General features: G+C 40.9%; 1 protein-coding gene across 7 annotated transcripts in view; it reads left to right on the top strand.

The window, feature by feature from the left end:
* LOC110525582 (fibroblast growth factor receptor 2) overlaps nucleotides 1-22,657 on the top strand; it is a 113,316-nt gene extending 90,659 nt beyond the window's left edge. For all 7 annotated transcript variants that reach the window (XM_021605847.2, XM_021605831.2, XM_021605840.2 and 4 more), the window contains 3 exons: nucleotides 16,265-16,402; nucleotides 17,011-17,116; nucleotides 22,075-22,657. In XM_021605847.2, the coding sequence (XP_021461522.1) occupies nucleotides 16,265-16,402; nucleotides 17,011-17,116; nucleotides 22,075-22,239 (409 nt within the window). In that variant the 3' untranslated portion in view covers nucleotides 22,240-22,657. The remainder of the gene's footprint in view (nucleotides 1-16,264; nucleotides 16,403-17,010; nucleotides 17,117-22,074) is intronic.
* Nucleotides 22,658-26,934: the final 4,277 nt, after the last annotated feature.

Here is a 26,934-nt window from a genome sequence, read left to right as displayed (position 1 = left end):
TCATGTCCTCTTTGGGTCATTAACGTAGGCTTGTAGCTCTGTGTATGTATGTATGTATGTGTGTGTGTGTGTGTGCCACATTTCCTTGCGTGTGCTATAATACACTCTTTGTTGCTCCAAACACACACACTGCCATGATGAATGATTGTTTTGTTGAGATATGCCATACACTGAAAACAGACAACACTTCCATTGAATATTTCCCCTAGGATCTTTCCCGCTGTTAAATTAATTTAGGGGAAACATTGATCTTGTGTATCACTGTATGTAGATACAGCATGCTATTGATGAATGTCAATATCAGGGTATTATTGATGCTTTAAATGAGTGTTGTAATAATGACCGGACACTGTACAGTACAGTGACAATGTACAGTAGAAGTGAGCTAGCTATTAACACAGTCATCCATTACAAAAATAGTAATCTATACTGTTAGCCTTGTTATCTCTGAGTGGGTGGTCCAGTTCACTGTTTGTTTTGGTGTGTCACTCTGACTAGTGCCTGGACAATGGGGGCCAGTGTGACATTGTGACTGTCCAGTATTGGGACAAAGGGCATCTTTGATGCCAGCATGGCACTACCCACCAGCTGTAGGAGTGGGTCGGTGCCGCGGGGTGGTGCGGGCTACCGGAGGGAGGTCAGAAAGAGGGCATTGATAGCTACACCCTGCTACAGCTCATCCAAGCTCATCACCAAAACCTCTCTGCAACTGGATCCTGGACTTCCTGATGTGCTGCCCCAGTTGGTGTGGGTAGGTAACAACACCTCTGCCACGGTGACCATCAACACGGGAGCCTTTCAAGGGTGTGTGCAGTTCAGAAGAGTTTGTGCATATATTATGACAACATTTTGTTTGTCTTCGGTGGCAAGCCAAAGCTCGGAGCCAAAGTCTAAGCCCCTTCGTTGGTAATTGGTCAACAGTAGATCTTTTTCAATAACGTCTTTGTTGTCATTCAACAAGAGACAACTTGTTTTCATGCACATTTTTTCATTGAGAAATACTGCACCAAACATCTTATTTAAATGTGAAATTGTGCAACTAAGATCTCCTCTTCAAAAATGTCAAAATTAATGATCTTAGATTAATTCTGACTATTTTGAGGAAGTGAATATTGGCTACGGCATCTCAAAATAGACAAACCGTACTAATGCCGCGTTTTTCTTGTTGTTCGACCAAAGGTATTTTAACCAGTTGCGACGAGCAAACCCGGATCCGGGATCCTATTTATAGCCTCAAGCTCATTACCATAACGCAACGTTAACTATTCATGAAAATCACAAATGAAATGAAATAAATATGCTAGCTCTCAAGCTTAGCCTTTTGTTAACAACACTGTCATCTCAGATTTTCAAAATATGCTTTTCAACCATAGCAAAACAAGCATTTGTGTAAGAGTTTTGATACCTAGTGTAGCATTTAGCGTAGCATTCAGCGTGCAACATTTTCACAAAAACAAGAAAAGCATTCAAATAAAATCATTTACCGTTGAAGAACTTCGGATGTTTTCAATGAGGAGACTCTCAGTTAGATAGCAAATGTTCAGTTTTTCCAAAAAGATTATTTGTGTAGGACAAATCGCTCCGTTTTGTTCGTCACGTTTGGCTACGAAAAAAACCTGTATCCAGGAGTGTAATTATCCCCGCAAGCTCATTAGCATAACGCAACGTTAACTATTCATGAAAATAGCAAATGAAATGAAATAAATATATTAGCTCTCAAGCTTAGCCTTTTGTTAACAACACTGTCATCTCAGATTTTCAAAATATGCTTTTGAACCATAGCTAAACAAGCATTTGTGTAAGGGTATTAATAGCTAGCATACCATTAAGCCTGGCATTCAGCATGCAACATTTTCACAAAAACAAGAAAAGCATTAAAATAAAATCATTTACCTTTGAAGAACTTCAGATGTTTTCAATGAGGAGACTCTCAGTTAGATAGCAAATGTTCAGTTTTTCCAAAAATATTATTTGTGTAGGAGAAATCGGTCCGTTTTGTTCTTCACGTTTGGCTGAGAAAAAAAACAGAAAATTCAGTCATAACAACGCAAACTTTTTTCCAAATTAACTCCATAATATCGACAGAAACATGGCAAACGTTGTTTAGAATCAATCCTCAAGGTGTTTTTCACATATCTATTCGATGATAAGCCACTCCTGGCAGTTTGGTTTCTCCTCTCTTCAAAATGGAAAAATGCGCGCACCTGGAGATTGCGCAATAGTTTCGACGGAGGACACCCAGCGGACACCTGGTAAATGTAGTCTCTTATGGTCAATTTTCCAATGATATGCCTACAAATACGTCACAATGCTGCAAACACCTTGGGGAAACGACAGAAAGTGTAGGCTCTCTCCTTGCGCATTCACAGCCATATAAGGAGACATTGGTACACAGCGCCTAAAAAATCTGTCTCACTTCCTGTATGAAATTTCATCTTGGTTTCGCCTGTATCATTAGTTCTGTGGCACTCACAGACAATATCTTTGCAGTTTTGGAAACGTCAGAGTGTTTTCTTTCCAAAGCTGTCAATTATATGCATAGTCGAGCATCTTTTCGTGACAAAATATCTTGTTTAAAACGGGAACGTTTTTCATCCAAAAATGAAATACTGCCCCCAGAGTTTCATGAGGTTAAGGGAGTATGCAAGCATGCTGACACCTTTAGTCCTCCCCTGTACTCCCTGTTCAACCATGACTGCGAGGCCATGCACGACTCCAACACCATCATCAAGTTTGCTGACGACACGAAAGTAGTGGGCCTGATCAACGACGGCGATGAGACCGCGTACAGGGAAGAGATCAGAGACTTGGCAGTGTGGTGCCAGGACAACAGTCCCTCAACGTCAGTAAGACCAAGGAGCTAATCGTGAACTACAAGAAAAAGAGGGGAAAGTACGTCCCCATCCACATCGACAGGGCTGTAGTGGAGCGGGTCAAGAGCTTCAAGTTCCTTGGCATCTACATCACATGCTCCACACACACCCGCACAGTCGTGAAGAGGGCACGACAGCGCGTCTTACCCCTCAAGAGGCTGAAAACGTTTGGTATGGGCCCTCCCGATTCTCAAAAAGTTCTACAGCTGCACCATTGAGAGCATCTTGACTGGCTGCATCACAGCTTGGTATGACAAATGAACCGCTCTCGACCGCAAAGCTCTACAGAGGGTGGTGCGGACGTCCCAGTACATCACTGTGGCCGAGCACCCTGCCACCCAGGACCTCTATATCAGGCGATGTCAGAGGAAGGCCCAAAAGATTTCACCAGCCAACCAAGCCATAGATTGTTCACTCTGCTACCGTCCGGCAAGCGGTACCAGAAGAGCATCAGTTCTCGGACCAACAGGCTCCGAGACAGCTTCTACCGCCAAGCCATAACACTGATAAATAGTTAATTAAATAGTTACCCGGACTATCTGCATTGGCCATATCTTGCACTGACTCTCTGCACACTCACAAGACTATATACAGTGCATTCGGAAAGTATTCAGTCCCATTCCCTTTTTCCATATTTTTTATGTATTCAATAAAACATTTTCCTCATCAATCTACACACAATACCCCATAATGGCAAAACAAAAACAGTTTTTTCGAAATGTTTGTAAATGTATTAAAATGTAAAAACATTATTCAGACCCTTTGCTATGAGACTCGAACTTGAGCTCAGGTGCATCCTGTTTCCATTGGTCATTCTTGAGATGTTGCTACAGCTTGATTGGAGTCCACCTTTGGTAAATTCAATTGATTGGACAAGATTTGGAAAGGCACACACCTGTCTATATAAGGTCCCACAGATAACAGTGCATGTTAGAGCAAAAACCAAGCCATGAGGTCAAAGGAATTGTCAGTAGAGCTCGGAGACAGGATTGTGTCAAGGCACAGATCTGGTGAAGGGGTACCAAAACATTTATGCAGCATTGAAGGTCCCCAAGCACACAGGGGCCTTGGTCAGGGAGGTGACCAAGAACTCTATGGTCATCCTGACTGAGCTCCAGAGTTTGTCTGTCGAGATGGGAGAATCTTTCAGAAGGACAACCATCTCTGCAGCACTCCACCAATCAGGCCTTTATGGTAGAGTGGCCAGACGGAAGCCACTCCTCAGTAAAAGGCACATGACAGCTTGCTTGGCCACGTCATCACACAGTGAAATATTCAATGTGCGCAGCTGAACACTGCATGCTGGAAACACTCAATTTGTTAACCAATATTTGTTCAATATAAATACTGAACTTGTTTTTGCATGGATTCCACGATGCTGTTTGCTTTTAACAGCTAGTCCTGCTATTTCTTGTCCCGGAATCCCACTTAATAGCCTGTTTGACAGAGCTGCTAGCCATCAAGCTAACAAAGTTAGTCCCAGATGAGTTTTGCAATGGAGCCCTTTTGTCTGGAGAAATAAATGAACGGTTCCAGCACTGTAGGAGCTGTATCTACTACGCTTTGTTTCGGTACAAACCGGATCACTCGGAGTTCCAATGCGGCAATTGTTTGCTTGCAGAGGATTATAGGCTTGAGGTGGCTTCCTTGATTACTCAGATCGCCAGCCTACGTAAGAAACTGGAGAAAGCACAGAGTGGAATGTTAACCTCTTCTACGCCGGTGGCTGGACGGCGTTCGCGCTTGTTGGATGAATCTCTGCCTTGTCGTTTGTCGTTATCCGACTGGCCGTTGTTGCCCGGAGATCCCATCTGATAGCGGAGTCGAAGGAGCACACCAAGAGGAGCATGGCAATCAACGATGGTCGCATGTCACGAGCCGTTGAAGCTGAAGACAGTAGCCAACCGCAAAGCAGTCTACACTCCCAACGAGAGGCCTGGAGCGGATACAAACAACTAATAATTTTGCCGTCTTGGATCCTGATTTTGCTGCACCTTCATCACTTTTCTTTCTCTTCACAACTGGCTACGTGATTGCAGCTCAATTTGTGTAACTTTTGTTGACAATTTCGATACCTTTTTGAAACAAACACGTTTTATAAGGAGGATAGGATCCACCCAAATTGCGCCCTATGGGGCTCCCAATCACGGCCAGTTTTGATACAGCCTGGAATCAAACCAGGGTCTGTAGTGACGCCTCTAGCACTGAGATGCAGTGCCTTAGACCACTGCGCCACTCGGGAGCCCACATTAACATATGTATCTTAAGAAACAAGGTTCATGAAATCAATGATTTGCTAGTAACTGATGACATTCATATCTCTGAAAGTCACTTAGATAATACTGTTGATGATACAGTGGTAGCAATACAAGGTTATAACATTTACAGAAAAGGCAGAAATGCCAATGGTGGATGTGTTGCTGTTTATATTCAGAACCACATTCCTGTAAAGCTTAGAGAGGATCTCATGTTAAATACTGTTGAAGTAATATGGCTACAGGTTCATCTGCCTCACCTAAAACCCATTCTTGTGGGAAGCTGCTATAGACCACCATGTGCTAACAGTCAGTATCTGGATAATATGTGTGAATTGCTTGAAAATGTAGGTAAATGAGGTATATTTTCTGGGTGATTTAAATATTGACTGGCTTTCATCAAGCTGTCTACTCAAGAAAAAGCTTCAAACTGTAACCGGTGCCTGCAACCTGGTTCATGTTATCAGTCAGGTTAGTTACAAACAGCACAGGAATGAAATCATCAACATGTATTGATCACATCTTTACTAATGTTGCAGAAATTAGCTTGAAACCAGTATCCAGATCCATCGGATGTAGTGATCACAATATAATAGCCATATCTAGGAAAACCAAAGTTCCCAAGGCTGGTCCTAATATAGTGTATAAGAGGTCATACAAGAAGGTTTGTAGTTATTCCTATGTTGTTGATGTAAAGAATATTTGGTCCATGGTGTGTAATGAGGAGCAAACAGATGCCGCACTTGACACATTTATGAAATTGCTTATTCCAGTTACTAATAAACATGCACCCATTAAGAAAATGACTGTAAAAACTGTTAAATCCCTGTGGAGTGATGAGGAATTGTAAAAATTGTATGGTTGAGAAGGATGAGGCAAAAGGAATGGCAAATAAGTCAAGCTGCACAACCGATTGGCAAACGTATTGCAAATTAAGAAATCATGTGACTAAACTCAATAAAAAGAAGAAGAGACTACACGATGAAACAAAGTTAAGTGACATAAAGAATGATCGTAAAAGGCTTTGGTGGACCTTAAATTACATTTTGGGAAAAAAGGCAAACTCGGCTCCATCATTCATTGAATCAGATGGCTCATTTATCACAAACCCACTGATATTGCCAACTATTTTAATCATTTTTTCATTGCCAAGATTATCAAACATAGGCATGACGTGCCAGCAACAAATGCTGACACTACACATCCAAATATATCTGACCAAATTATGAAAGACAAGCATTGTAATTTTGAATTCTGTAAAGTGAGTGTGGAAGAGGTGAAATAATTATTGTTGTCTATCAACAATGACAAGCCACATGGTCTGACAACTTGGGTGGAAAATTACTGAGGATGATAGCGGATAATGTTGCCACTCCTATTTGTATTTTTTTACATTTAAGCCTACTAGAAAGTGTGTGCCTACAGGCCTGGAGGGAAGCATAAGTAATTATGCTACCTAAGAATAGCAAAGCCCCCTTTACTGGCTCAAAAAGCCAACCAATCAGCCTGTTACCAACCCTTAGTAAACTTTTGGAAAAAATGGTGTTTGACAAGATACAATGCTATTGTACAGTTAACAAATTGACAACAGACTTTCAGCACGCTTATAGGAAAGGACATTCAACAAGCATAGAACTTAGACAAATGACTGGTGATTGGCTGAGAGAAATTTATGATAAAAAGATTGGGGGCTGTTTTGTTAGACTTCAGTTCGGCTTTTGACATTATCGATCATAGTCTGCCGCGGGAAAAATGTACACTGCCGTTCAAAAGTTTGGGGTCACTTAGAAATGTTCTTGTTTTTTAAAGAAAAGCACAAAAAAATGTCCATTAAAATAATATCAAATTGATCAGTGTAGACATTGTTAATGTTGTAAATGACTATTGTAGCTGGAAACGGCAGATTTTTTTATGGAATATCTACATAGGCGTACAGAGGCTCATTATTAGCAACCATCACTCCTGTGTTCCAATGGCACGTTGTGTTAGCTAATCCAAATGTATAATTTTAAAAGGCTAATTGATCATTAGAAAACCCTTTTGCAATTACGTTAGCACAGCTGAAAACTGTTGTTCTGATTTAAATAAGCAATAAAACTGGCCTTCTTTGGACTAGTTGAGTATCTGGAGCATCAGCATTTGTTGAGTTTGATTACAGGCTCAAAATGGCCAGAAACAAATACCTTTTTTCTGAAACTCGTCAGTCTATTCCTGTTCGGAGAAATGAAGGCTATTCCATGCGAGAAATTGCCAAGAAACTGAAGATCTCGTACAGCGCTGTGTACTACTCCCTTCACAGAACAGCTCAAACTGGCCCTAACCAGAACAGAAAGAGGAGTGGGAGGCCCCGGTACACAACTGAGCAAGAGGACACATACATTAGGGTCTAGTTTGCGAAACAGACACCACACAAGTCCTCAACTGGCAGCTTCATTAAATATGTGACTCCGGGAATTCCTTGCCATATGGCATCACATGCAAACTTTCAATGTACATTTTTTTGTAACTTATAGTATCTGAGTCTGAGAGTAAATATATCAGTGTGGTTACCCTGTTACTTTTGTGTTCTGTAACACTTCAATTATGTTTGTTAATTTAAGATGACCTCAAATTACTCAGTCAGCAGGCTATCAAAAGGAGAGGAAGCAAAACTCCCTTAAAAATATAACAATAACAAACAGATTTTTTGTGTATTGTAATGTGCCGCAACACACAATATTCCCTTTCAAATCACCCAGTTCAACCCGCTCTTATTGCTAAAATAGCAGGGCTATGCAGGTAAATAATCATACCGTTAACTTGTATGCCCTCTAGTGGATTTAGTTGGTATGACATGTAATTTGTACATTTTAATTAATGTTTCATGGATCCCGGCTACACTGAGCTATGTAATAACGGAGGGGAATTACGAACTCAAACTAAACCAATGAAAGTAGAGACGAACCCACAATCTATAATGATAGCTTAGATGGGAAATTCCAAACTATGGAGGGGAAAGATAACAGCTATGGCTGTGTGTTGCGCTTGTAGCATGGATTAGCGACATGGGTTAGCTACAAGGTTAGCTCAAACAGAAGCAAAAGAGGAGCATTAAACCAACATTATAAGTAAACTGATGGTTGCCTCAAAATATGAGAGCTAAACAAACTAGTGAAATCCTTGCAATATATGTTTTTCAAGGTAGCCATCTAAGCAAAATAACAAGATAACTTAAATAATACTTTAGTATTGGTCTAAGCATCATGAATATTAATGCTCTAGTCCAAATTAGCTGAGATTGATAACAAGTGATGTCAGCTAATGTTAGCTAAAGAGGTCCGATCTGTAATGTAAATGTTAGCTAACTAGCTAATCTGGCATTAACATGTGCCATCATAATAAAAAATGCTGATTACTGGAGAAATTCACATAATGTTATACCCATCTTCTCCAGGTGGAGTTACAGTCCCTTGCAGCACAGGTAACCAGTCCGTTAACAGATCACTAACAGTAATGACCCATGCAGCTGGATTGCCCGGTTCAGTCCTTATACTGGCTAGTATAACTTGCCCCCATATAGCTAAATAGCCTGTTGCTTCCTAGCTTGGTTTGTTAGGCTAGAATTTCACCCAAAGTTGGAAAGAGAGAACTGATTTACTGTTGTGTTTGATCATCACTTCCGTGTCAAATTCTTCAGAATGAAATCCTTAGCTAGCGCTGGTTCTGAGAAGCTTTTCCAAAGCCGTCTGGGGTTGCTATCCTCAAATTCGCAGGATATCACAGGCCATAACGGATTCCCTCACAGCCCCTGAGCATAGCCCTCACCTCCCTGAAGGCAGTCCTCTGCTTGGTAACCGCCTGAGTGTAGTCAGGATAGATTCGGATCTGGTCTCCAAGTGTGAATATCACTTGTTTGACCTCGGCTGCTTTGCGGAGGATTGCTTCTTTCTCTTGGCAGTAGTGGCATCTTATCATGAATGCTCGTGGTGGCTGGTCATCCTCTCGTCTATCTCGTAAAATGCGATGTGCGCTGTCAAGCAGTGTGGGTTTGCCCAGGCCGAGTGCCTGTTATAGCATCTGTGCCATGAACTCTGTAAGGGCACTTGCCATCCTCTTGTCTTACTCTCACACCCGTGACACGTAAATTCGAATGACGGGATCTAGCCTCCAAATTTTAGTTTTTCTCTTTAAGTTCCATGATTTCCTTTTTCATTTGGAGAACATTTCTTTCCAGTGTGGTGATTGAGTCAGAGTGGCCATTAGCCGCGGTCTCCAGGCTGGTCATGCGGATGTCCAGTGCCTCGTGGTTGGATCTAGCCAGTTCTAAGGGCAGTTTTCAGCTCCTCTCTCAGCTGGCTAACCTGGTTTCGTAGCTCTGCCGACTGCATCTCTGCCTTTTTCGTCCATTTTGTCAATTCATTTCTGCTTCATTTCAGTTATTGCCTGTAGAATAGCTTCTTGTCCAGTCGCCTCGACTGTGCATTGTTCAGCCGTTGGGGTAGTCTCATGGTCCTTGGCTAGGCTAGCTGGTCTGTTAGCATTAGCCTTAGGCTGATTCTTGCGGTTGGTGCCTGGCATCGTTGACAAAAATGACAAAAACATGACAGTAAGCCTTAAAATTGAGTCTCAGATTGTAGAGTGGTATTTTGATCAACATTACAATCTGCCCATATGTGTTGGAACAAACTATTCAAATATTTAAATGTTCTGATGAGGAGCTCAGAAAAGTACGTCCTCACATGGCGCCGCTCCTCATCTTCCCCTACAGGCCCTAGATTTGTCGCACCCGAACTACTATTCAGTCGTGTGGTCAGTTGCCACAAAAAGGGACTTAGGAAAATTGCAATTGGCTCAGAACAGGCCAGCACGGCTAGCCCTTGGATGCACACAGAGAGCTAACATTAATAATATGCATGTCAATCTCTTCTGGCTTAAAGTAGAGGAGATATTTACTTCATCACTACTTGTATTTATGAGAGGTATGTTGAATTCACCAAGCTATCTGTTTGAACTACTGGCGCACAGCTCGGACACCCATGCGTACCCCAGAAGACATGCCACAAGAGGTCTCTTCACATTCCCCAAGTCCAGAACAGACTATGGGAGCAGCACAGTACTACATAGAGCCATGTCTATGTGGAACTATATTCCACATCAAGTAACTGATGCATGCAGTAAAATTAGATTAAAAAAAAAACTGATAAAAATACAGCTTATGGAAGAGCGGGACTTTGAAGCAACACAGGTAGGCACAGACACATCCATACACACAAACACGATAACATACGCAAGTACAAATTCAAATGTTGTATTGTAGATATGTGGTAGTGGTGGAGTAGGGGCTTGAGGGCGCACAGTGTGTTGTGAAATCTGTGAATGTATTGTAATGTTTTTGAATTTGAAGCTGTTTGAGAGAATGCCACGAGTGTGCAAAGCTGTCATCAAGGCAAAGGGTGGCTACTTTGAAGAATCTCAAAGATAACATATATTTTGATTTGTTTAACCTTTTGCGTGTAGGGGGCAGTATTTGAAACTGCCCCAGAAACTAGAATATGCATATACTTGTCAGATTAGGATGGAAAACACTCTAAAGTTTCCAAAACTGTAAAAATATTGTCTTTGAGTATAACAGAACTGATATTGCAGGCGAAAGCCTTTTGAAACCTCTGTGTTCCTATGCATGCCTATCTTCCATTTAAAGGGATATCAACCAGATTCCTTTTTCTATGGCTTCCCTAAGATGTCAGTCTTTAGACATAGTTTCAGGCTTTTGTTTGAAAAATGAGCGTGAAGGATCACATTGCGTAAGTGGATAGGTAGGGGCTCTCAGAGTGAGTTTTGCGCAACTGCGTAAAGCGGACATTGTTTCTCCCACTGTTATTGAAAAAGCTACACACTCGGTTGATAAATGATCTAATATATATTTAAAAAACAACTTGAGGATTGATTATAAACGTTTGACATGTTTCTGTGGACATTATGGATATTATTTGGAATATACGTCTGCGTTGTCGTGACCGCTCTTTCCTGTGGATTTCTGAACATAACGCGACAAACAAACGTCTGTATTTTGGGTATAAAAATAATCTTTATGGAACAAAAGGAACATTTGTTGTGTAACTGGGAGTCTCGTGAGTGAAAACATCCGAAGATCATCAAAGGTAAATTATTTTTTTGATTGCTTTTCTGATATTCGTGACCTAGCTACTTAATGCTTAGTGTACATAATGTTATGTTATGCTATCGATAAACTTACACAAACGCTTGGATTGCTTTCGCTGTAAAGCATAATTTCAAAATCTGAGACGACAGGTGGATTAACAAAAGACTAAGCTGTGTTTTGCAATATTGCACTTGTGATTTCATGAATATGAATATTTTTTAGTAATATTATTTGACTGTTGCGCTATGCTATTCAGCGGTTGCTGATGACAATTATCCCTGTACCGGGCTGGGTAGCGTCAAGAAGTTAACAATTTTTTGGTTACTACATGATTCCATATGTGTTATTCCATAGTTTTGATGTCACTTCACTATTATTATACAATGTAGAAAATAGTAAAAAGAAAGAAAATCCCATGCATGTGTAGGTGTGTCCAAACGTTTGACTGGAACTGTATATACATTAGCAGAAATTTCCCCCAAAATGTTTTTGCTTTGTCTTTATGGGGTATTGTGTGTAGATTGATGAGGGGAAAATAACACTTTAATACATTTTAGAATAAGGCTGAAACGTAACAAAATGTGGAAAAAGTCAAGGGAGTGACTACTTTCCGAATGCACTGTATACATTTTATATACACTCACTCACACATATTACATTGACACTCTCACACAAACCCATAACACATTCACATACACTACATACGCACAAACATAACACACATATATGCACAAACATAACACGCATATATACCAATGTCACACACACACATACATTCACAATCATCGTATGCTGCTGCTACTCTGTTCTTTATTCTTCTCTTATTATTATCTATCCTGATGCCTAGTCACATAACCCTGGCTTTATCTACATATCTACCTCAAATATCTTGAATCCCTGCACAGTGATACGGTACTGTTACTCCCTGTATATAGTTCCTCTTGTGATACTATTTGTATGTTTCCTATTTTCTTATTTTTAAGTCTGCATCATTGTGAAGGGCTCGTAAGCAAGCATTTCACAGTAAAGTTGTATTCGGTGCATGTGTCCAATACAATTACATTTGATTTGTTCCCCACCACCTCTACACAAAACATCAGTTTGTCAAACTGAGTACCTAAATCAAATTAATGCTAGGGGAGAACTTTAATAGATGATGTTTAGCATTTTAATTAATGGAATCAATGGAATGACAGCAGCTGTGGGTTCTTTAAACAGTTACCCTTCAACCCTTTGGTTCTCTTAGCAGTACTTGTGGAAATCTTGTGAGGAAAAAATATATTATACGTCTCATACTTTCATCGCTATCAATTTATCACTTGTATGTATGTATGTATGTATATATGTATATATGTATCAATGGATGTATAACAAGATAATAGTGATGAAATCAACCATGTTGAATGTGTGTATTAGAGTTCTCATCTGGCCTGAAAATTGAAGCCTGGTCTGACCCAGACCCGATGAGCTGAAGCCCGAGCCCAGGCAAGAAATGTAATGCCAGATTTATAGACCAAGTTGCTATTTTGCTAAAGTTAACCAGAAGGTTATTCACTTACACTGGTGTTGACAACAAAGTGGCAGAGACATCATCAAGCGGAGTGAGGAGAGGGGGAAAATCCCTTGCCTTGTCTAAGAAAAGTTAGGAGAGGGGGAAACCCAAATTGAGTATAATCAACTGTTATATGTAGACTCAGAGTTTATAAAACATCCATATATATTTTCAGAAATTAGACAGATGCTGCTTCTGTTGCCTGGTTAAGTGTTTGTTTGATTCTGTGAGCTCCAACTGCCTCAGACAACCACAACATGTAAGCTACACTATATATACAAACGCATGTGGACACGTCAGCACAAGCAACGTCATCAAAGAACCGTTCGTCGGGAGCGTCATGTAATGGATTTCCATGGCCGAGCAGCCGCACACAAGCCTTAGATCACTATGTGCAATGCCAAGTGATGGCTGGAGTGGTGTAAAGCTCCCTGCCATTGGACTCTGGAGCAGTGGAAATGCGTTCTCTAAAGTGGTGAATCACGCTTCACCATCTGGCTGTCCAGCGGAGGAATCTGAGTTTGGTGGATGCCAGGAGAACGCTACCTGCCCGAATGCGTAGTGCCACCTGTAAAGTTTGGTGGATGAGGAATAATGGTCTGTGGCTGTTTTTCATGATTTGGGCCTAGGCCGTTTAGTTCCAATGAAGGGAATTCAAAACACTACCACATACAATGACATTCTAGACGTTTCTGTGCTTCCAACTTTGTGGAAACAGTTTGGAGAAGGCCCTTTCCTGTTTCAGCATGACAATGGGATGAATTTGGGATGAATTGGAACGCTGACTGTGAGCCAGGCCTAATCGCCCAACCTGACTAATGCTTTTGTGGTTGAATGGAAGCAAGTCCACACAGCAAGTCCCCACAGCAACGTGTAGTGGAAAGCTTTCCCAGAAGAGTGGAAGCTGTTATAGAAGCAAAGGAGGGACCAACTCCATATTAATGCTCATGATTTTGGAATGAGATGTTTGAATAAAATGTATGTTGAATAAAGCAATTTCACGAATTCCACTGTTTTTACACGTTGCCATGTTGTAGTAAAGATTTTAGTATTTTAAATTTTAGATTGTTTTCATTAGAATAGATTCTGTGATTTAAAAACAACAAATTATTCAGCATTGTTTTACGCTGTTCCAAACAAACATATTTTTTTGTTTTTATAATAGGCTTTTACACACATGGGTCACGCAGTGCTCACCGCTCTCTGTCTTCTTGATCGCTTTCTTCTTCTTATTATCATCATCATTATAATAATACGTATGCTAATATCATCATCAGTAGGCTTAGTTTTAAAATGAAATAACAAAGGGAGCGTAGAATAATTCAACAGGTAAACTGCAACGTCAGCAATTGTAGGAATGCGACTGTGTTTAATCTTTGTAGTCTAATAAAACCTTTTATTCATTAGAACCGACTCTGGGATTTCTTATAATTTGTTAGGTGCTGTTTACACTGTTCCAAACAGTCAGAAAACACAAACTTTTGAATCTAACACCTGTTTGGCAGTGGCACACACACAGCGCTCGGTTTACCCACTTTCTCCTTCTTCGTCTTCTTCTTAAGATTATTATAATTGTTATTATTATTAAGTACTATAGTAGCCTATATAAGTATGAGTCATTCAGTCATGCCTTTAAATACACTCAAGTTTTTTATTTTTAAAATGAAATGTTCTGGATAATTAGGCTATGGCCTGTGTATTAAGACAACAATAATGAAATAATAAATACAGTGCCTTGCGAAAGTATTCGGCCCCTTTGAACTTTGCGACCTTTTGCCACATTTCAGGCTTCAAACATAAAGATATAAAACTGTATTTTTTTGTGAAGAATCAACAACAAGTGGGACATAATCATGAAGTGGAACGACATTTATTGGATATTTCAAACTTTTTTAACAAATCAAAAACTGAAAAATTGGGAGTGCAAAATTATTCAGTCCCCTTAAGTTAATACTTTGTAGCGCCACCTTTTCCTGCGATTACAGCTGTAAGTTGCTTGGGGTATGTCTCTATCAGTTTTGCACATCGAGAGACTGACATTTTTTCCCATTCCTCCTTGCAAAACAGCTCGAGCTCAGTGAGGTTGGATGGAGAGCATTTGTGAACAGCAGTTTTCAGTTCTTTCCACAGATTCTCGATTGGATTCAGGTCTGGACATTGACTTGGCCATTCTAACACCTGGATATGTTTATTTTTGAACCATTCCATTGTAGATTTTGCTTTGTTTTGGATCATTGTCTTGTTGGAAGACAAATCTCCGTCCCAGTCTCAGGTCTTTTGCAGACTCCATCAGGTTTTCTTCCAGAATGGTCCTGTATTTGGCTCCATCCATCTTCCCATCAATTTTAACCATCTTCCCTGTCCCTGCTGAAGAAAAGCAGGCCCAAACCATGATGCTGCCACCACCATGTTTGACAGTGGGGATGGTGTGTTCAGCTGTGTTGCTTTTACGCCAAACATAACGTTTTGCATTGTTGCCAAAAAGTTCAATTTTGATTTGCAGTGGTCTGATACTCCTTCCATTTCAATATTATCGCTTGCACAGTGCTCCTTGGGATGTTTAAAGCTTGGGAAATATTTTTGTATCCAAATCCGGCTTTAAACTTCTTCACAACAGTATCTCGGACCTGCCTGGTGTGTTCCTTGTTCTTCATGATGCTCTCTGCACTTTTAACGGACCTCTGAGACTATCACAGTGCAGGTTCATTTATACGGAGACTTGATTACACACAGGTGGATTGTATTTATCATCATTAGTCATTTAGGTCAACATTGGATCATTCAGAGATCCTCACTGAACTTCTGGAGAGAGTTTGCTGCACTGAAAGTAAAGGGGCTGAATAATTTTGCACGCCCAATTTTTCAGTTTTTGATTTGTTAAAAAGGTTTGAAATATCCAATAAATGTCGTTCCACTTCATGATTGTGTCCCACTTGTTGTTGATTCTTCACAAAAAAATACAGTTTTATATATTTATGTTTGAAGCCTGAAATGTGGCAAAAGGTCGCAAAGTTCAAGGGGGCCGAATACTTTCGCAAGGCACTGTAAATAAATGTTCTGGATATTATTAGCTATTGGCCTAACAGCATAGCAGGGAAGGCACATTTAGCCAATAGGGAATGTTTTTGCAGTCTCAACAAATGAGGGATTTCGGTAACATAACTTTTCAGTCAGAGAAACAAGCAAGAAACAAATGAATAACTAATTAGATAGCAGCTTCAGCCCAACGGATAGCACAATACATCTTGTACTTTCTCCTGCAGCTGACGGAGGAGAGAGAGAGAGAGGGTGTGCCATTCACACAGGCACGCACTTTAAAAAATATATATATATAGGCCATGAAAAAATTATTGAAAACACAGGCCCCGGCCCGAACCCGTCGGGCCCCATCAGGTTCGGGCTGAAATTGAGAACTCTGGTGTGTATGTGTTTTTCTTCCCAGCTGGTCATTTGGGGTGCTAATGTGGGAGATCTTCACCCTGGGGGGTTCTCCGTACCCCGGCATCCCCGTAGAAGAGCTCTTCAAGCTGCTGAAAGAGGGCCATCGCATGGACAAGCCTGGCAACTGCACCAACGAGCTGTATGCTACCATCTTTATCTTTTTTTAAATCTCAAACACACACATATGCATGCACGCAGGCAGGAGCACAAGCACGAATGTGTGCATTCACGCAGGCAGGCACACACGCACACAAACACACGTAAACTTATTGGAGTCCCCACCCTCACCCCATCTCCATCAGATCAATGACCCTACACATCTGGCCTGGGTCTGTATCAATGTCCTCATTCACAATGGGGCCTGTCCAGTCACACAGAAAACAATGTTGCGGCCTACACCGGTACTGTAGGGCCTAATGTTCTCACACTGTACTGGAAACAGTGAAGTCCACAGTGGAGACAGACAGACAGACCTAGGATAGGATAGGATTGGCATTGGCGTCCATCAGTCTTGAACGTTAAAGAGTACAGAGAAATAGAACCTGCATAGCTCTGTGTTTGGATTGTCTGGTTCATACCTGGACACTTAGGCTCAGAGAAATCAGTCTTAATCATCTCACCCACTTTGACAGTGTTTTAGAGAAGAACAGCAGTCTGTTTAATGGGTGACAAGGAATGTACTTTGGAAATATATAATACAGGACTTTTGTTAACCTCTCTCTCTCTCTCTCTCTCTCTCTCTCTCAGGTACATGATGATGAAAGACTGTTGGCATGCCATTTCCTCCCATCGGCCCACCTTCAAGCAGTTGGTGGAGGATCTAGACCGTATCCTGACCCTGGTCACCAATGAGGTGAGGGCACAAACCAGAGTCATTCCGCTTAACCATCACACCTGTTCACACTAGGGCTGTGGCGGTCATGAAATTTTGTCAGCCGGTCTCATGGTAATTGACTGTTAAACCTCTTTGGGCTGCAATCCCGGGATTATATGACAACAGCCAGTGAAAGTTCAGGGCGCCAAATTCAAAACAACAGAAATCTCATAATTAAAATTCCTCAAACATACATGTATCTTATACCATTTTAAAGGTAATCTTGTTGTTAATCCCACCACAGTGTCGAATTTCAAATATGTTCTTCAGCGAAAGCACCACAAACGATTATGTTAGGTCACCACCAAGCCACAATAAATACAGCCATTTTTCCAGCCAAAGAGAGGAGTCACAAAAAGCACAAATAGAGAGAAAATGAATCACTAACCTTTGATGATCTTCATCAGATGACACTCATAGGACTTCATGTTACACAATACATGTGTGTTCTGTTTGATAACATTCATATTTATATCAAAAAATCTGAGTTTACATTGGCGCGTTACGTTCACTAGTTCCAAAAATATCCAGTGATTTTGCATAGACACATTGATTCAACAGAAATACTCATCATAAATGTAGATGATAATACAAGTTATACACATGGAATTATAGATATGCAACCGCTGTGTCAGATTTTAAAAAAACGTTACGAAAAAAGCAAACCATGCAATAATCTGTGATGTCGCTCAGAAATATAATACAATTAGCCGCCATTTTGGAGTCAACAGAAATTACATGATAAATATTCCCTTACATTTGATGATCTTCATCAGAATGCACTCCCAGGAATCCCAGGTCCACAAGAAATGCTTAATTTGTTCGATAATGTCCGTTATTTATGTCCAATTAGCTACTTTTGTTCGCGCGTTTGGTACACCTATCCAAACGCTAGTGCTGGTCGACCATTTCTTCGGACAAAAACTTCTAAAATGTATATTACAGGTCGAAGAAACATTTCAAACTAAGCACAGAATCAATCATTAGGATGTTTTTATCATAAATCTTCAATAAAGTTCCAACCGGACAATTCCTCTGTGTCTTGAGGAGCAACGGAACGCAGGAAGATATCATGTGGTATGCGCGTGACCGGGAAATGTCTCTCTGCCAGTAAGCTGACTCATTCCCCTCTTATTCAGTCCCACAACACAGTAGAAGCCTCATTCAAATTTCTATAGACGGTTGACATCTAGTGGAAGCCCTAGGAAGTGAATCTTCATTCATATCCCAATGTGATATCAATAGGGAATGGGTTGAAAATATACCAACCTCAGATTTCTCACTTCCTGTTTGGATTTCTTCTCAGGTTTTTGCCTGCCATATGAGTTCTGTTATACTCACAGACATCATTCAAACACTTCTATCCAATACTAATAGTAATATGCATATATTAGCAACTGCGACTGAGGAGCAGGCCGTTTACTCTGGGCATCTCTGGGCACCTTTCATCCAAGCTACTCAATAGTTCCCCTGCAGCCATAAGAAGTTAATGAACATGAACACATTTAGCATCTCCGGCTATCGTACTGCTTTCGGGGTAGGGTAAATTCTATGCACTTGAATAGCAGATGGAGGACTCTTTTGCTGCAATTAATTTTCATACCAGCCAGGTAGGCTACTCCAGTTTTAAAGCAACGCAAGGTGCTTAATATTAGAAAAGTTGAGAAAAAAATATAGTAGGCCTAATCTATGGAAACCTGATGGGAGCCTCGTCTTTTTAATAGAGGCCATCACAACTGTTGCATAGCCTATAGAAATGTTGCGCAACATGGGCTTATAGGAACACTTATTTCATTCCATGCATCAACCAGCTATGAGAAGCTGGCTCTCCTATTTTGCTCTAATTCTGAATGCCAGAGCTCTCAGAAGTGTTTTATTTGATTTTCTATTGCATTTGCATTGATGTTAGAATGATTAGTGGAACAATAGAGCGCTGAGTACTGACCATAAGCGACTGACCCTTAGCAAATTTGATAGGCTACTAATGACCATCAGCGGCATCAGAGAGCAGTTTTTGAGAAGTCTAGTTACCGTGACTGTCAAGTGGAATTTGACTGCTGTCATGACAAGTGACTGCCGGTGTGGCGGTAATGCTGTCACCGTAACAGCCCGAGTTCACAGTCACCTACAATCTGAAGTCTGAGAAATTCACTTGCAGTGCCTTTAGAAAGTATTCAGGCTTTTTCCACATTTTGTTACGTTACAGCCTTATTCAAACATTTTTTTAAAATCTACACATAATCTACCACATAATGATCAAGCGAAAACAGGTTTTTATAAATTTTTGCAAATGTATAAAAAAACGGATACTTTATTTACATAAGTATTCGGACCCTTTGCTATGAGCCTTGAAATTGAGCTAAGGTGCCTCATGTTTCCATTGATCATCCTTGAGATGTTTCTACAACTTGATTGGAGTGCACCTGTGGAAAATTCAATTGATTGGATATGATTTGGAACGGCACACACCTGTCTATATAAGGTCTATATTACACAGTTTACAGTGCATGTCAGAGCAAAACCCAAGCCATGAGGTCAAAGGAATTTCCCGTAGAGCTCTGAGACAGGATTGTGTTGAGGAACAGATCTAGGGAAGCGTATCAAAAAATGTCTGCAGCATTGAATGTCCCCAAGAACACAGTGGCATTCATCATTCTTAAATGGAAGTTTGGAACCACCAAGACTCTTCCTAGAACTATCTTCTCTAAAACAAACTAAGCAATCGTGGTGGAAGGGCCTTGGTCAGGGAGGTGACGGTGGTCACACTGACAGAGCTCTAGAGTTCCTCTGTGAAGATGGGAGAACCTTCCAGAAGGACAACCATCTTTGCAGCACTCCACCAATCAGGCCTTTATGGTAGAGTGGCCAGACAGAAGTAAAGGGTCTGAATACTTATGTGATATTTCAGTTTTCTACATTTGCAAAAATGTCCCAAAATTTGTTTTAATGCTTTTTTATGCTTTGTCATTATGGGGTATTATGTGTAGATTGATGAGGAGAAAAACAAATGTAATACATTTTTGAATAAGGCTGTAACGTAATAAAATGTGGAAAAAGTGCACGGGTCAGAATACTTTCCCGATTGCACTGTATGACATAAACCTGTGCTTTATAAAGGGTGGTATTAGCACCGCTTAATAAAGGCCTTATAAATATTAAAACATTTATAGGATGGCCCAACCTCTTGAAGACTTATGTAAATGTGATATTACCGTTTGTTTTTCTTTGTCATTATGGGCTATTGTGTGTAGATTGATGAGAGGGAAAAACAATTTAATCCATTTTAGGATAAGGCTGTAACATAACAAAAAGTTGGAATACTTTCCGAAGGCAATGTACGTACAGGGTTGGGGTCAATTCCCTTTCAATTCAGGAAGTAAACAGAAATTCCAATAAATATAAGCATTGAGGAAAAAATGGAATTGGAATTTAAGTTTACTTCCTGAATTGACAGAATTTAAATGGAATTGACCCCAACCCTGCTGACCTCGTATCCTTGGAAGTGCTCGGGCACTGAGAAGTATGACGTAAAAGCATGTCAGGCTTCTCCAAAAGCTTGGAAAAAGATGAACACGATACAGGCGCACAGACACTCCAATTGGGGGCAAGCAAAGTTGAACAACACTTTTTTTTAACAAGAATGTTCAAAAAGCATTAGAAGGAACCTGCGTTGGCTGACACATGACCTTTACAGTGACCAGAAAATGGCTGGTTGATGCAAACCAGGCCATGGCCACTGATGTTGCCCAATCATAGAGAGCTACTCCGAGCTATTCCTCGCCTCGGAATAATGGTTTGTGTTTCTCTCCGTTCCCCTCCTGTCGTGTGTGATATCCGTACACTGGTCTGAAAAGGGGCTGTGGATGGAAATCTGTCAGGGCTCATCTGGCCTCAGACCGGGACTCCATAGATAATGCCAAAAGCCCCAACTTCAAGGTTTCAGTTTGAACTTTTGAAATGTAATAAAGCGCCCCTTTTTCCCCTCCCCAAACCACTGGCATATGTGGAGCTCTTTAGTAATGTGAGATGCCTTGTGTTGAGCTGAGAAAATGGAAGCCAGCACTCTTTTTATGAAGAAAGCTCAAACCCCAAGAACACTTCTAAGGAGAGAGGAGGGTGCAGGGCTAAAGACAAAATGACTGGTTTAAGTCGAAAAAGCCCCAAAATGAATACAGAAAAAATATTTTTGTTTTTTATATTTTCCTCGTTTTTTGGGTGAGCGCTGAAGGTTGCCAGACTACGTTCAGCCACATTCCAATTTCAGATGTCAGGTTTGTTTGGATTGTGCTGGGGAGTGACGTTAAGCGGAGCGGTATAAATGTAGCCCTCTCTTTTAGTTTGATCGGTCTCTCTCTCTCTCTCTCTCTGGTCTGTCTTTCACTCACTCCCTCGCTCTCTCTCTCTCTCTATTTCTTGCCCCTCCTCTCTTAGTTTGAACTCTCTCTCTGGTCTCTTTCTCTCTCTCCCTCTCTTTGGTTTCTCTCTCTCACTGGTCTCCCCTCTTGCTCTTTCCCTCGCTCCCTCTCTCTCTTGTTCTCTCTCACTCTTTTGTTCCTTCTCTCTCTCTCTGGGTGCTCTGCCTTGCCCGCCCAGACACGTTGAACCACTTTATACTGAGACTAGCAGCAACCGGGTCAGCATTGTTCGATGTGAACCGTGCTGGAAAGTTCCCCTCGCTCCAGCACGCACCATTTATTAAGTATTATTTGTGCAAATATTCTTATACGGATCCGATTTAAGATTATTTTCTCTCCTGGTGCCGCAAATTTTTTTATGAATCTGTCCAACGTGATTTAGGAATAGTTTATAGTTTACATAATAGTTTATAGTTCTCTCACTTTCTCTTCTCTTTCTCTCTATCTCTCCTCTCTAAACCTGTGAGTGTTATAGTTGTCTTACCCCCTTCTTTCCTCTTACCCTGTCTATGTGTCCTGTAGGAGTATCTGGACCTGTGTGCCCCAGCGGAGCAGTATTCTCCCAGCTTCCAGGACACACGCAGTTCCTGTTCCTCCGGTGACGACTCTGTGTTCTCCCATGACCCCTTACCAGAAGAGCCCTGCCTCTCAAAGTACCAGCACATCAATGGGGGCGTCAAAACATGAGGCCTCCCCTCCTCAATCCCTCCATCGAGCCTGACCTGCCCCTCACCCTAACCCCCCCCCCCCCCCCCCCCCCCCCAAAAGAGACATCTTCCATAGAGAGAAACTGAGATATACCCCCACAACTAACCCCCTCAAACCACAAACCTCCTGCCCCCCCAACCCCCCTCTGGCTCCCAATGGACTTTATTTTTTTATTTTTTATTTCACCTTTATTCAACCAGGTAGGCCAGTTGAGAACAAGTTCTCATTTACAACTGCGACCTGGCCAAGATGAAGCAAAGCAGTGCGACAAAAAACAAACTACACAGAGTTACACATAAACAAACGTACAGTCAATAACACAGTAGAAAAAAATCTATGTACAGTGTGTGCAAAGACAGAGTGTGCAAAGGACTAACGGACTGGATGAGACTGGGCCGGTGGCAGCGCTGCCGTTAGAACTGAACACATTCACCCACGTTCATACCCATGTTCAAGGTCTTAAGGAGAGGACAGGGACCCCCTTTCTTGCCGTTTTGTTATTTGTTCGGTTGTCTTCCACAAGAGTTTGGAATTTACAACTTGTGCCTTCCATGATTCCATTCCGCTGACTGCCATTCTAAGACTTTAGTTTGTGCCCAGAGGGAAAATATGGACCTTAATGAACTGAAAAAACAAGGAACTCAAAAAGAGGACAGCAAAATAGGAAGGGGAGTGAAAGAAGGCATCAACTAACAAAAACGGTTAAATAGGAGAAGAGCGCTTACAGACACGGCCTCTTGTTTATATTTTTGTAATATTGTCTTGTTTCTTTTTACCTTCTCTTGATAATCCCACACACATATTATTATTATGGCGAAAAAATAATGCATAAATATAGTGCTGAGTAAAATTGTAAATATATTCAAATATGTATAAATATATAAATAGTATATATTTACAGTTAATTATTTTTTGTATTGACTCCAGAATAATTCCCCCCTCTCCCATCCTCCCTCTTTGGGTTTGAGACAGGTGTGTCATCACCCAGGTTATGTTTCTGTTCTCTTGTGTTCTTTTAAAGACACAAACACAAGCATGCACACGTGTACACACACACACACACACACACACACACACACACACACACACACACACACACACACACACACACAAACACCTGTCTCGCTCTCACTCAATGACACAGTGGAGTATTATTGGCTTTCAGGGAAAGAGATAGCATGTTAATTTATTTACTTTTTTTATGAAATCAAAAAGTTGAAAAAAGAACAAAAATAGTAAGAAAGAATTAATGCTATTAATGATGCTGATAACAAAGAATAAATAATTCATTATTTTTATTATGGTCATTTAAAAGTATCTTTCAGAGGTAACAGAAATAAAGCTATTTTTGGTAGTGGGTGTTAAAAAGATCCTGGTTTCGTACATTTTATATATAAATGTGAATATTAAGTTACAATTTAAATACTGTACATTTTATAGTTTGCTAATCCCTTTCTTATGTAGATGATGCAGTTTCTATCCAGTCATTTGACTCTTTCTTAGGTTTGCAAATGGAATGAGATTTCTGGATATTTACAGTACATTCAGAAAGTCTTCAGACCCCTTCACTTTTTTCACATTTTGTTACGTTACAGCCTTATTCTAAAATGTATTAAATAAATCATTATCCTCATCAATCTACACACATTACCGATAATGACAAAGTTAAAACAGGTTTTTGGACATTTTTGCAAATGTATAAAAAAAAAAAAAATAGATATTTTTACATAAGTATTCAAACCCTTTGCAATGAGACTCGAAATTGAGCTCAGGTGCATCCTGTTTCCATTGATCATCCTTGATGTTTCTACAACTTGATTGGAGTCCACCTGTGGTGCATTTAATTGATTGGACATGATTTGTAAAGGCACACACCTGTCTATATAAGGTCCCACAGTGAACAGTGCATGTCAGAGCACAAACCAAGCCATGAGGTTGATGCAATTGTCCGTAGAGCTCCGAGACAGGATTGTGTCAAGCACAGATCTGGTGAAGGGTATAAAAACATTCTGCAGCATTGAAGGTCCCCAAGAACACAGTGGCCTCCATCATTCTTAAATGAAAGAGGTTTGAAACCACCAAGACTCTTCCTAGAACTGGCCGCCCTGCCAAACTGAGCAATCAGGAGAAAAGGGCCTTGGTCAGGGTGGTGACCAAGAACCCGATGGTCACTCTGAAAGAGCTCTAGAGTCCCTGAGGAGATGGGAGAACCTTCCAGAAGGACAACCATCTCTGCAGCACTCTACCAATCAGGCCTTTATGGTAGAGTGGCCAGACAGAAGCCACTCCTCAGTAAAAGACACATGACAGCCCGCTTGGAGTTTGCCAAGAAGCACCTAAAGGACACTCAGACCATGAGAAACAAGATTCTCTGGTCTAATGAAACCAAGATTGAACTCTTTGGCCTGAATGCCAAGCCTCACGTCTGGAGGAAACCTGACACCTCCTTACAGTGAAGCATGGTGGTGGCAGCATCATGCAGTGGGGATTTTTTTCAGCGTCATGGACTGGGAGACTATTCAGGATCGAGGCAAAGATGAACGGAGCAAAGTACAGATGACAACCTGATTGATGACAACCTGCTCCAGAATGCTCAGGACCTCAGACTGGGGCGAAGGTTCTCTTTCTAACAGGACAACGACCCTAAGCACACAGCCAAGACAATGCAGGAGTGGCTTCGGGACAAGTCTCTGAATGTCCTTTAGTGGCCCAGCCAGAGCCCAGCCTTGAACCCGATCGAACGTCTCTGGAGAGACCTGAAAATAGCTGTGCACCGATGCTCCCCATCCAACCTGACAGAGCTTAAGAGGATCTGCAGAGAAGAATGGGAGAAACTCCCCAAATACAGATGTGCCAAGCTTGTGGCGTCATACCCAAAAAGACTCAAGGCTGTAATTGCTGCCAAAGGGGCTTCAACAAAGTACCAAGTAAAGGGTCTGGATACTTATGTAAATGAGATACTTCCGTTTTAAATTTTTAATACATTTGCAAAAAAAATTCAAAACCTGTTTTTGCTTTGTAATTATGGGGTATTCTGTGTAGATTGATGGGGGGCGATTTAATCCATTTAAAAATAGGTCTAACGTAATAAAATGTGTAAAAAGTGAAGGTCTGAATACTTTCCGAATGCACTGTATATGATTGAAAACTACCCACTAGCAATCTGTTACTTCATTTAGGCTTAAAGATTAACACTAGAGGATTCAAAGCTGAAAAACAAAAGTATTAAATCATTTGTGTTTTTTTCTTCTAGTGGACCAAGTTTAAGATGTTTTTTTTGCAAGTGTTCTTGTCACATTTGAAAAATAAAAGATAGAAAAACAAGTGTCTGTGTTGACTATTCACTCAAAAATATGTTCATGTCCTTGAGAGAGGTCTGAGACTGGCTATATTAGAATATCAGACTATTGTCCGTTTTGTTTTGGTGTTGGCTGATTCTTTGATGGATTTTGTTCAGATCCGAATTAGTTTAGCAGAGTGAAATATTGATTTATGTAAACATGTAGGTAATCAGTGTTTATCATCAACTGTGATTGATAAAGGCTGTGTTAGAGGTTAATGGTGCTTTATTCATATAAGCAAAGCAATAACGTTAATAGCAACATACAGCAAGACACTGGCATTTCATAAAAAATACATTAGAGTTGATGAAAGTTTAGCCAAATTAATTGTAACAGATGAATGCATGGGTTAAAGCTTTAAATGCATGTTGTATTTGCCAGTCAGTCTATAGGAAGGTGGGGGAATGATGTGTCTAGTTTTAGGGCCTGGAATAAAGTTAGGAAAACTGACCAGAACAGGGTTCGCTGGAGATGCACTGTTGAGGCCTTTTGCTCCAGTAGGAGCTAAAAATAATAAGGGCTCTATTCAATTTAAAGACAATTTTCCCACGTTAGCGGAGACTGCATTCACAGTAAATGCTGCGTATGTCTGCTCAATCGGAAATTACCTTTATCTATAGCACAATCTGTCATGCTTCAGCATTAGAGATTGAATAGAGCCATAAGTCAAATCAGTCAAGTTTTAAGGCCGGTGATGTTAAGAGCAGACATTTACAGTTCCATTTTTTTGAGTAAATCTTGATTCCTCACCCTCAATTACCAGGCGTTGACCTGTTGACCTGTTTTTGTTTTAGACGGAATCTAAAACAAAAATCCAGAAAATCACATTATGATTTTTAAGTAATTAATTTGGATTTTATTGCATGACATAAGTATTTGATACACCAGAAAAGCAGAACTTAATATTTGGTACAGAAACGTTTGTTTGCAATTACAGAGATCATACGTTTCCTGTAGTTCTTGACCAGGTTTGCACACAATGCAGCAGGGATTTTGGCCCACTCCTCCATACAGACCTTCTCCAGATCCTTCAAGTTTCGGGGCTGTCGCTGGGCAATACGGACTTTCAGCTCCCTCCAAAGATTTTCTATTGGGTTCAGGTCTGGAGACTGGCTAGGCCACTCCAGGACCTTGAGATGCTTCTAACGGAGCCACTCCTTAGTTGCCCTGGCTATGTGTTTCGGGTCGTTGTCATGCTGGAAGACCCAGCCACGACCCATCTTCAATGCTCTTACTGAGGGAAGGAGGTTGTTAGCCAAGATCTCGCGATACATGGCCCCATCCATCCTCCCCTCAATACGGTGCAGTCGTCCTGTCCCCTTTGCAGAAAAGC

This window comes from Oncorhynchus mykiss, chromosome 1 (genome assembly GCF_013265735.2).
Source record: "Oncorhynchus mykiss isolate Arlee chromosome 1, USDA_OmykA_1.1, whole genome shotgun sequence".
In the NCBI taxonomy this organism is placed as follows: Eukaryota; Metazoa; Chordata; class Actinopteri; order Salmoniformes; family Salmonidae; genus Oncorhynchus; species Oncorhynchus mykiss.
The sequence above is the reverse complement of the archived record's forward strand: the minus strand, read 5'-3'. Positions and strand labels throughout refer to the sequence as shown.